This window comes from Saccopteryx bilineata, chromosome 3 (genome assembly GCF_036850765.1).
Source record: "Saccopteryx bilineata isolate mSacBil1 chromosome 3, mSacBil1_pri_phased_curated, whole genome shotgun sequence".
Lineage (NCBI taxonomy): Eukaryota > Metazoa > Chordata > Mammalia > Chiroptera > Emballonuridae > Saccopteryx > Saccopteryx bilineata.
In genome coordinates, this window is record NC_089492.1 from 644,618 (window position 1) to 656,915 (window position 12,298).

At 49.8% G+C, this 12,298-nt stretch overlaps 1 protein-coding gene and 1 non-coding gene across 10 annotated transcripts in view; both read right to left on the bottom strand.

Annotated features, from left to right (window-relative positions):
- Positions 1 to 12,298, bottom strand: part of MROH1 (maestro heat like repeat family member 1) — a 54,979-nt gene that overhangs the window by 27,139 nt on the left and 15,542 nt on the right. For all 9 annotated transcript variants that reach the window (XM_066265427.1, XM_066265425.1, XM_066265431.1 and 6 more), the window contains 2 exons: positions 9,673 to 9,746; positions 8,651 to 8,773 (listed from right to left, as the gene is read on the bottom strand). In XM_066265427.1, the coding sequence (XP_066121524.1) occupies positions 8,651 to 8,773; positions 9,673 to 9,746 (197 nt within the window). The remainder of the gene's footprint in view (positions 1 to 8,650; positions 8,774 to 9,672; positions 9,747 to 12,298) is intronic.
- LOC136332436 (small nucleolar RNA SNORA79) lies at positions 8,250 to 8,392 on the bottom strand. The gene has a single exon (XR_010730699.1). It is a non-coding gene; the product is annotated as a small nucleolar RNA SNORA79 (small nucleolar RNA).

Consider the following 12,298-nt stretch of genomic DNA (forward strand, 5'->3'; position numbering starts at 1 on the left):
GTCTCTCTCTTCCCCTCCCGCAGCCAAGGCTCCATTGGAGCAAAGATGGCCCAGGTGCTGGGCATGGCTCCTTGGCCTCTGCCCCAGGCACTAGAGTGGCTCTGGTCGCAGCAGAGCGACGCCCCGGAGGGGCAGGGCATCGTCCCATGGTGGGCAGAGCATCGCCCCTGGTGGGCGTGCCGGGTGGATCCCGGTCGGGCGCATACGGGAGTCTGTCTGTCTCTCCCTGTTTCCAGCTTCAAAATAAATAAATAAATAAATAAATAAATAAAATGTAATTCCGTGAGAGCCATACAATGACCCATGTACGTTAGGCATTATACAATAAAAATTTGGCGTTGTCCCGAGGACAGCTGTGATTGGCTCCAGCCACCCGCAACCATGAACATGAGCAGTAGGAAATGAATGGATTGTAATACATGAGAATGTTTTATATTTTTAACATTATTATTTTATTAAAGATTGATCTGTAAATAAAAAAATTTAAAAATAAGGATTTGTCTGTGAGCCAGACGCAGCCATCAAAAGAGCCACATCTGGCTCGCAAGCCATAGGTTCCCAACCCCTGTATTAGGCCAAAAAGAGTATCTCAACAGCCTCTTTTTTTTTTAAGTGAGAGGAGGAGAGGCAGAGAGACAGACTCTCACATGTGTCTGTCTAGACTGGGATCCACTCCACAAGCCCCCTACTCACCATGCTCTGTCCATCTAGGGCCAGTGCTTGGCAACTGAGCTATTTTAACACCAAGCCAAGCTCAGCACCGGGGGCCAACTCGCTGAACCAATTGAGCCATGATTGTAGGAGGTGGAGAAAGAGAGAAAGAGAGAAAGAGAAGGAGAGGGGAAGGGGTGGAAAAGCAGATGGTTGATTCTACATCTCTCCAACAAAAGGACACACAAATTGCCCTAACCAGGAATCAAACCCAGGACATCCACATGCCAGGCTGAAGCCAACTTCCCAGGCTCTCAACATTTTTTTTTCCTCACAGAAACAGAGAGTCAGAGGGACAGATAGGGACAGACAGAAAGGGAGAGAGATGAGAAGCATCAATTCTTCGTTGTGGCCTGACCTGTGGTGGCGCAGTGGATAAAGCGTCAACCTGGAAACACTGAGGTTGCCGGTTCAAAACCTTGGCTTGCCTGGTCAAGGCACATATGGGAGTCGATGCTTCCTGCTCCTTCCCCTTCTCTCTCTCTCTCTCTCTTTCCCTGCTCCTCCCCCTTCTCTCCCCCCCTTCCTCTCTAAAATAAAAATTAAAAAAAAAAAAAAAAAAAGATCCAATTCTTCGTTGTGGCTCCTTAGTTGTTTATTGATTGCTTTCTCATATGTGCCTTGACTGAGGGGGCTAAAGCAGAGCGAGTGACCCCTTGCTCAAGCCAGCAACCCTGAGCTTCAGGCTCAAACCAACGACTATGGGGTCATGTCCATGATCTCACAGTCAAGCCAGCGATACCACGCTCAAGCTGGTGAGCCCGCGCTCAAGCCAGTGACCTCAGGGTTTTGAACCTGGAACCTCCGTGTCCAAGTTTGATGTTCCATCCAGTGCGCCACCACCTGGTCAGGTTCAAGAGACTCTTAAAATCAGAAATACACCTGGCCACACTCAATGCAGGTGATGCATAAAAATTCATATCCACAATACCCATGAAAAGCTGTTCCTCTAGAAAAATTTTAATATCCTAAAAGAAACTTTGGGCCTGATCAGGTGGTGGCGCAGTGGATAGAGCGACAGACTGGGATGCGGAGGACATAGGTTCGAGACCCTGAGGTCACCAGCTTGAGTGCGGGCTCATCTGGTTTGAGCAAAGCTTACCAGCTTGGACCCAAGGTCGCTGGCTCGAGCAAGGGGTTACTTGGTCTACTGAAGGCCCGCGGTCAAGGCACATATGAGAAAGCAATCAATGAACAACTAAGGTTCAACTGATGATTGATGCTTCTCACCTCTCTCCGTTCCTGGTTCCTGTCTGTCTGCCCCTATCTATCCCTCTCTCTGACTCTCTCTCTGTCCCTGTTTAAAAAAAAAAAAAAAAAAAAAGGAAAGAAATTTTGGGTCAATAAAAAACCCAAATAGACACTGCAAACTATCTGACAGTGGACAGAGACCTCGGCAAAGCCCATAGAGGCAGAAATACAAGGACACACAGACCACGAACATAAACTTACCCTGGAAAACATACTACAGGTTGGAAAATATTCATATGAACCAAAAACGAGAAAAAAAATATGAAAAATTGTAACAGTTGAAAGACAGAACTCGACCCAGGACGTTAGCAGTGACGTCGTTGCTGCTGAGGAAGAGAGGACTGACTGGGAGGACGGGCGGAGGACCTGAGAGGAGAATCAAGAGTGACAGGAGAGGGATGGGACGGGCACAGCCGGGCTACCACACAGACAATACACGTAATGGGACTGGAAGTAAAAACTGAGAGCCCGCCCCATCTACGACACTGTGGACGAGCCTAGGGTATTTCTTCCAAGAAGCAGGTAAACTGATCTCATTCGCACAAGGGCCACTTAACTATGTCTTGCCTGAATAGTCAGGTTTTTTATTCTTCCCTCAAAGATCTCTGTTGTGGGTGTTGATAGTCCTATTTTCTGCTGCTTTGCTTAATATATAGTGTTTCTTTATCCCCCCTACCTCAATGCCCCACTCACATTTCAGGCTGGGACCTACTCTTAATTTAGAGCTCTCTTTCCTCCTTTTGCCAATTTGTATTATGAATTTACCTTTGCCACCTAGCTTAGTGTATCCCAAGGTTCTCTTTACCAGGCCACAGTCACAGAGCTCCAGGGAAAAGCAACCTGGTCTCAACTCTCCAGGCAGAGGAGAACAGGAGCTCCATATCCACGCATGCTGCAAATGGCTTTTTCCAGTCTACCTGAATCATTACCAGCTAGAAGCAGCAGTCATTGGGACTTGGACATGAGCTGCAAAGTATAGAATGGTGACAACAATTCCAGTGCCATGCGGACTTTTCCTGTGGGGAACTTTCCTGGACTCCTGCTCCCTGTGACAGCTCCTAACAGACTGAACTGTGGTTGGGTTGCATTTTTCAGGGATTTGGCATGGTGATGTGGTCAACTTGGACTTGGGGAACATGTTAAGGACACTACTCATTTATGGATTCTTGCTGTATTCGCCAAGAGTTTGCTTAAAGGCTCTTAATCACTGTAAAAAAAAATAGAGGACTGGATGAAGAAGATGGGGCACAGATACACCATGGTATATTATTCAGCTAAAAAAACAACAAAAAAAAAACACAAAAAACTGAGAGCCCGAAATATTCAAAGAAATAAAGGAGACAAATTCCTCAGAAATGAAAGATAAAAGGAGCTCATCTGAAAAGGGTCCAGCGCTGGAGGCAAGGACAGTTCAAGGTGAGCTTGGAACTGCTTCCTCTGCCAGAAGGTAAAGGCTCAGGGAATGATGGAGACCATGCCACGAGGACACAGGCAAAATCCAGCCAAACCTGACCACCAAACAATGACAGAACTGTATGAAGGACCACGGCATAAAATAGCAGTCCATGATCCACACTGACACACACACAGGAGCATAAGAACAGGGGAAGCTCTTTGTTACAACAAAGGGCCAAAAAGTAAGTCCAGAAATATCAACGGAGTTAGAAAATCACAAACTGATTCTAAAACTCGATGAAAGTTTAACCAGCAAATGTTCAAAGTTTATCTGCGTTGTAGCGCATGTCAGAATTTTCTCCTTCACAAGGCTGAGTAATACTCTACCGCGTGGCAAGACCACATTGTGTGTTTACCCACCCATCCACTGATGGACAGTGAAGTTGCTCCCATATTTAAGCCACCGAGAATCACACATTTCTGTGAACACGGCTATACAAGTATCTCTTCAAGACCAGGCATTGGCACAGTGGATAGAGCGTTGGACTGGGATGCAGAGGGCCCAGGTTTGAAACACCGAGGTCATCAGCTTGAGCGTGGGGTCACTGGCTTGAGCGTGGGATCATAGACATGACCCTGTGGCCACTGTCTTGAGCCCAAAGGTCGCTAGCTTGAAGCCCAAGGTCACTGGCTTGAGCAAGGGGTCACTGGCTCTGCTAGAGCCCCCCGGTCAAGGTGCATATGAGAAAGCAATCAATGAACAACTAAGGAGCCGCAATGAAAAACTGATGCTTCTCATTTTTCTCCCTTCCTGTCTGTCCCTATCTGTCCCTCTCTGTTTTGTCAGACACACACAGACACATAAAAAGACCCTTCTAGCAATTATTTTCAGCATATACTCAGAAGGGGAACTGCTGGGTCAGGTGGTAATTCTATTTTAACTTTCTGAGGACCTGCCGTATTCTTTTCCACACATTACAGAGCTTGGCGTTTGAAACATCCTCTAAGTCAGGGGTCGGGACCCTATGGCTCGCGAGCCAGATGTGGTTCTTTTGATGGCTGCATCTGGCTCGCAGACAAATCTTTAATAAGAAAAATAGTAACATTATGCCTCTGCCTCAGGCGCTAGAGTGGCTCTGGTCGCAATATGGCGACGCCCAGGATGGGCAGAGCATCGCCCCCTGGTGGGCAGAGCGTAGCCCCTGGTGGGCGTGCCGGGTAGATCCCGGTAGGGCGCATGCGGGAGTCTGTCGGACTGTCTCTCCCTGTTTCCAGCTTCAGAAAAATGAAAAAAAAAAAGAAAAAAAAAATATATAAAACATTCTCGCCTGACCTGTGGTGGCGCAGTGGATAAAGCGTCAACCTGGAAACACTGAGGTTGCTGGTTCGAAACCCTGGGCTTGCCTGGTCAAGGCGCATATGGGAGTTGATGCTTCCTGCTCCTCCCCCTTCTCTCTCTCTCTCTCTCTCTCTCTCCTCTCTATAATGAATAAATAAAATCTAAAAAAATAAAAAAAATATAAAACATTCTCATGTATTACAATCCATTCATTTCCTACCGCTCATGTTCATGGTTGCGGGAGTCTGGAGCCAATCACAGCTGTCCTCTGGGACAACACCACATTTTTAAGGTACGCGTGTCGTTGTATGGTTCTCACAGAATTACATTTTAAAATATGGGGCATTCATGGCTCTCTCAGCCAAAAAGCTCCCCGACCCCTGCTTCAGAGATGAGACTGTTTTCACAGCCAAGGCACTGAACACCTGTTCTCCTTTTGGGAGTCTGGAGTTCTGGTGCTTGTGGCTGGCAGAGAGCTCCTGCCCGCCTGCTTCCAATAAAAAACTGGGACTCTGGGCCTGACCTGTGGTGGCGCAGTGGATAAAGCATCGACCTGGAAATGCTGAGATCACCAGTTTGAAACCCTGGGCTTGCCTGGTCAAGGCACATATGGGAGTTGATGCTTCCTGCTCCTCCCCCCTTCTCTCTTTCTCTCTCCTCTCTCTCTCTCCCTCTCTGTCTCTTTTCTAAAGTGAATAAAAACAAACAAACAAACAAAAAAAACTGGGACTCTGAACCTCAAATGGGCAGAAACCTCACCTGCGTTGCTACATTTTATTGCTGTACGAGTGTGCCCTGTGGTCCCTTCTGGGAGGCACAGAAACTTGCACATGAACTGTGGTTGTGAGTGCAATCGCCTGAGTCACCAAGCATGTGAGTGCTCTCAGCACCCTCAACCCTCAGATATGCTACCAAAGCTTATACAAGAGAAACAGATGGCCTAAACCAGTGGTCCCCAACCTTTCTTGGGCCACGGACTGGTTTAATGTCAGAAAATATTTTCACAGACCGGCCTTTAGGGTGGGATGGATAAATGTATCACGTGACCGAGACAAGCATCAAGAGTGAGTCTTAGACGGATGTAACAGAGGGAATCTGGTCATTTTTAAAAATAAAACATCGTTCAGACTTAAATATAAATAAAACGGAAATAATGTAAGTTATTTATTCTTTCTCTGTAGACCGGTACCAAATGGCCCACGGACTGGTACCGGTCCACAGCCTGGGGGTTGGGGACCACTGGCCTAAACAGTCCTTTGTCTATTAAAGAAATTGAATTCACAGTTAAAAACTTCCTTGAGGAATTTTAACAAAGAATTACAAAAAAAATGATACTAATTCTTCAGAAACTCTTCCTGGCCTGACCAATGGTGGTGCAGTGGATAGAGTGTAAGACTGGGTTGCAGAGGACCCAAGTTCAAGACCCCGAGGTTGCCAGCTTGAGCAGTGACTCACCTGGTTTGAACAAAGCTCACCAGCTTGGACCCAAGGTCGCTGGCTTGAGCAAGGGGTCACTTGGTCTGCTGTAGCCCCACAGTCAAGACACATATGAGAAAGCAATCAATGAACAACTAAGGTGTCGCAACGAAAAACTAATGATTGATGCTTCTCATCTCTCTCCGTTCCTGTCTGTCTGTCCCTATCTATCCCTCTCTCTGACTCTCTCTGTAAAAAAAATCCAAAAAAAACCAAACTCTTCTTGAAATTAGAAGAGGCAAGAACATATCCAAACTCATCGAAGCTCTGGCATCACCAGTGAAATAGATTACAAGGAATGTACACACTGATATTATTCCTCCTGAAGAGATGCAAAATCTCTCCACAAAATACCCGCAAATCACACCCAGCAGTATGTCACAGGATAATGAGTCATGACCATGTCAGCTTTATCTTGGGGCTTCAAGGTTCACTCAACATTTACAAAGCAATAACTTATGTCCAAACGGAAAGCAGGATCGTTAGTGGTAAATGGGGACAAAGCAAGGATGTCTGTTCTTACCACTCAGTTTTCAGCACTGACAGGAGGCTCTGGGCAATGCAAGAAGGTATAAAAAAAAAATGCAAAAGGCATCAAATTGGAAAGGAAGAGAACTGACTATGAAAAGATGACATGATCTTTGGTGAAGATCCCAAAGAATCTACAAAAAGGCCATAGAATTCAAGGTTGATAAGCAAAAATCAACTGTACGTCTATACACTACCAATGAACTGCAGACTGAAATGAATAAAAGTGCACTATTACAATACTGCTAAAAATAAGTGTTACAAATCTAACAAAATATGTACGAAATTTATATGCTAAAAATGACCAAATACTGGCCCTGGCCAGTTGGCTCAGCGGTAGAGCATTGGCATGTGGAAGTCCCAGGTTCGATCCCTGGTCAGGGCACACAGGAGAAGCGTCCATCTGCTTCTCCACCCCTCCCCCTCTCCTTCCTCTCTGTCTCTCTCTTCCCCTCCCGCAGCCAAGGCTCCATTGGAGCAAAGATGGCCCGGGCGCTGAGGATGGCTCTGTGGCCTCTGCCTCAGGCGCTAGAATGCCTCTGGTTGCAGTGGAGCACTGCCCCCTGGTGGGCATGCCGGGTGGATCCCAGTCGGGTGCATGCGGGAGTCTCTCTCTGCCTCCTCGCTTTTAACTTCAAAAAAATACAAAAAAAGAGAGAGAGAGGGAGAGAGAGAGAGATGGGGGGATGGGGGAAAATATAGACAAAACAGCAAGTGCCCTGGTATCTGACTTCCAGAATCCTTCAGAGGGTCACTGGCCTCCGTGCAGGCCCAGTGACAGGCCCCACGCCCTTGAAGGCACGCGGCAGGACCTCTGCCACACTGCCCAGCTCCCTGGCAGTCAGGCCTACCACCCGAGGCCAACTTGTCTCAGAGCCACAAGTTGTTTTGGTTTGTTTTTAAACATTTTATCATGGACGTTTTGAACTATGGGCACACAGAGCAAGACTGATCCAGGGAACGCTGTGTCCACCCGGCTCCCACCTGCAGGCCGTGTGCCAAGCCAGCAGCTGCTGCTTCCCAGAACCACTGCAGTGTCTCACGTTTCCTCCAATTCAAAATGCTGGCATAAAACCACAGAACTCATAGTAGAATCTTCCTCATCAAAAGGAATTAAAGGCATATTTTCTACCATGGGAGTCTTGATCCTCCCCAGTTATGCATAATGACCCTGGTGGGGGACCCACCCTCCTGAGAGAAGCACACAGACGGGCTCGCTTAAGAGGCTCTCACCACTGTTGGGGGCCGACTCATTGCCCCCACTCTGGCTGAACTTGTGTTTCAGCATCAAGGTGATGTCCATTTGAGGGTACAGGGTCCCCTGTTAGGATCGCCTGGGTCCTGAGCTCAGCAGACAAGCCAGCTCTGTGAAACTGAAGAGACCAGGTCCAGAGCAGGAGGGTGACTAAAGCAGCCCTGCTCACCGCAGGCTGATGGCAAGGATGTCGCAACTACCCCATAGTGTCTGTTTATAGCACCAAGATCTACCTTGCTCTCCCTCAAGAAGAAAGTGGGACTTGCTTAGTAACTTTTTATTTTTTTTCTTCCTTAGTGTTTGATTCCGCAAATTTCAGAGAATGAACAGATAATCCCATTATCCTAACGTTCTCTGAGTGAAGAAAATCAATTTTAATGTATGATGACTTAAAATCCTAGTGCCAGGCCTGAAGGCAACAGGAGGAACAGTCATCAAATTAGTAACTTTTTAAAGAGAAAAGCCCCAAAGGGAGCCCCGTGCCTGTTCAACCTCTCCTGAGTCCTGGAGCTGAGGAAGTGACTACTGGGGTGCAGGGGCACTGACTAGAGACACAGACAAAGCTACCGAGCACACAGCCCTAGGCTGCGCCCCCTCCCGCCTGCCCCTAACTTGGGGCTGTGCACTTTTTGATGCCCACACTCCCCAGCAGAGCTGGCAGGTCCTGGCCCCAGCAGTGGCGGGTGGCCCCTTACCTCGGCGTCAGGGAGCAGTGCGCACTGCTGCACGAGGTATTCCAGCATTGCCTCGCCCCCGGGCTGCTCCAGATAGCCATGGTGGGCCATGGCACTGATCACCTGCACCACCGCCCGTTTCACCTGCACAGAGACAGTCCGGTCTGGACACATGGTGCTCACCCTCTCCCCTGCCTGCAGAGATGCCTCAGCTACACCTGCACCTGTACCTGCAACTACACCTTCCTGACTGCCCCTCTGCACACAGGCACCTTCCTCAGCCTGCGGGGGGTCTCACACCTGGGGGCTGCACTCCTCCTGCCCTCAACCCCGCTCCATCTCACCCTTCAGGGGGAGGTCCTTCCATTAGTAGCTGTCACCCAAATCCCCCCTGGGAGTCCTGGGCCTGCTGTCCAGCCCCCTTCGGTGGCTCTGCCTAAAGACACGGTCAGGTCATCGTGGCTGAAAACAGCACCCTTTTCCCAGAGCTGGTGCTTCTCCAGGGCCTGCTGCACCAGCTCAGCCTCCCAAAGGGCTGGCGACCTAGGTCAGCCATGCAGACAGCCACCAGGTCTACACGACGGAGACCTCAATGCAAACCCTGGATGCAGGCTGGGGCTTCCCGGGGTGGCAGACCCTGTGCACTTGTCACCCCGCTGCCCACGACTGCATGGGGGGAAGACACCAGGGGCTCTACCTCACCCCCTCCTGGGCCTGCCCCACGTGCCTTGTTCAGGGCTGAGATTACTGTCTCTTCATCATAATGAGCAGTGACTGTGACTATGACAGTTCTCAGGAGTCTGGAGTCCCAGAGAATTCCTGAATCTGAGGATGGTGTTGGGACTAGTGCCTAACTGCACACCCAGGGAATTGTCGGCAGCAAGACATGGGGATTTCCAGACACACAGCTCCTGCTGCTCTGTGACACCGAGGGCTGGCTGAGGGCTGGCTGAGGGCTGGCCTCCCCGTCAGGGCTGGTATCAGAGCCCAGCCCAGCCGCACTCCCTGCAGCAGCTGCGGGTGCAGCTCGGCAGACAGCCTACCTTGCTGTTGGTGTCCAGGATAGGAAGCCTCATGGAGGAGAGGATAAAGGGCTTCTTAACTTCCATCTGAGCAGCTACAAGAAACAAACAGGGGGCTCAGCCTCCCCACTGAGCCCAAGGCCAGCTGGCCTATCTACCACTAGGAGGCCCAGGGCCCTGTGTCCAGGGTCTGGCCGCAGTGTGGCCATCCACATGGGGTGAGGAAGGAGTGCCTAAGCAAAGCCCACCACTTCTCTCAGGGGACAAATGATGTTTATCCCCAAGAACACTTCACTCTATTAAAGAGCTAAAAGGTTGGCAGCAGAAACTGAGGAGGGCTCCAGGAGCACAGACACATGGACAGGGGCTCAAACACAGTGGCATGTGGGCCACAGCTGGGGGGGCGAGTCCCAGTGCAGGCCCTCTGCCTGGAAAGAGGCCACGTCATCCATCTATTTGTATGCCTTAAAGATTCACAAGGTTACATGCCGACTCTATGGCAATAAGATGGAAGAAAAAATAAAATCTGGTCGCCATCGAGGAAGAAAATTTTAAGGATGCTTAACATGTCAACAAGGTCTTCATGAATTTTCATTGTTTAAGTCCAGATCAATACAGTTCTTAACTTCACAGAAACCACAAGGAGATACCCTAACACACCCACCAGTGTCGCTAAGATGCAAGACTGACAGGTGTGACAAGGACATGCTGCCTGGGGCGGAGGTGAGGTGTGAGCTGGAGAGGGAGTGGATTCACCTCTCACAGCAGCACGCGCGGACTGTGACCAGAGACCACTGCTGCCTGTTTCCGCTGAGTGCAAAGGGCAGAGGCTGAGCTGCACAGGTGGGAGAGCGAACACGGGAGCCGGCCCCTCCCCCACGCCAGGACGGTGGACAGGGGCAGGTTCACGCGCTGGGACCTTCTCGGAAGGGAAATGAATGCGCTGAAGGTATACAATCCACAGGCAGGGGACGGAGGGAAAGAAGCCAGACACAGTCCTGCACGTTCAGAATCCACTTGCACAGTGGTATCAGAGGTCAGGCGGCTGGTCCTTATGGGGGTGGGTGTTGTAGACTGCAAGTGGCAAAAAACCTTTGTACATTAAGGCTTAGCAAAAGGCTAAGTTCTCCCCCCCCCTCCACCTTCATATTGGCTATGATGCTCAGTATTTGCACTCACTTCACTTGCTTGCTTAAGTTGCTAGAAGCAATTTACATGCCCTTCCTCTTACTCTTTGTTCAGATGTAGATTTCACTTATGCATGGTGGGGGAATTCCTGTTTATGCCTTGGGAGAGTTCCTGTTTTAGCCTCAGATGTGTAACTTCCTATCAAGGACTTCCTTGAGTTGCATATGACTACATAATAAAGCAAACTGGGGCTATGGGGCACTTGGATTTTGCCATCAGCATTGAAGAGGCCTCCTGATCCCATCCTTTTTTCTTAATGAGTTTGTTTTCTTTTTTTTTTTTTGTATTTTTCTGAAGTTGGAAACGGGGAGGCAGTCAGACAGACTCCCGCATGCGCCCGACCGGGATCCACCCGGTATGCCCACCAGGGGGCGATGCTCTGCCCATCTGGGGCATCGCTCTGCCTCAATCAGAGCCATTCTAGCGCCTGAGGCAGAGGCCATACAGCCATCCTCAGCGCCCCAGTCAACTTTGCTCCAATGGAGCCTCGGCTGCGGGAGAGGAAGAGAGAGACAGAGAGGAAGGAGAGGGGGAGGGGTGGAGAAGCAGATGGGCGCTTCTCCTGTGTGCCCTGGCCAGAAATCAAACCCAGGACTCCTGCACGCCAGGCCGACGCTCTACCACTGAGCCAATCGGCCAGGGCCAATGAGTTTGTTTTCTTAATTCCACACCATTCTCACTCCAGACCCAGAATTACAAGCTGCGCTGGTCCGTGGCAGGTGGGCACATGGCTCACTGTGACAAATCACTGAGCTGCACAGTGAACACGGTGTAGGTTTCTGTGTGTATCATATTCCAAATTAAAATAATGAAACATGACAGAGCCACATCTGCACATACCATGGGCCCTAAGATGTGCTAGACAGTGAAAAAGCAGGTCTCTGGTTAAGAAGAAAAAAACCCAATCCTGGCCAGTTAGCTCAACTGGAGAAGCGGTGTCGTGCAATGCCAAGACTGCAGGCTTGATCTCGTGGGACACATACAGGAAGCAACCAATGCATGCTTTTCTCTCTCTCTCCTCTCTTTCTGTCACTCTAAAATCAATCAATAGGCCCTGGCCAGTTGGCTCAGTGGTAGAGCGTCAGCCTGGCGTGCAGGAGTCCCAGGTTCGATTCCTGGCCAGGGCACACAGGAGAGGCGCCCATCTGCTTCTCCACCCCTCCCCCTCTCCTTCCTCTCTGTCTCTCTCTTCCCCTCCCGCAGCCAAGGCTCCACTGGAGCAAGGTTTGCCCGGGGCGCTGAGGATGGCTATGTGGCCTCTGCCTCAGGCACTAGAGTGGCTCTGGTTGAGACAGAGCAACGCCCCGGATGGGCAGAGCATCGCCCCCTGGTGGGCGTGCCAGGTGGATCCCGGTCAGGCGCATGTGGGAGTCTGTCTGGCTGCCTCCCTGTTTCCAGCTTCAGAAAAAATGCCAAAAAAAAAAAAAGAGAGAAAGAAAAAAAAATTAAAATCAATCAA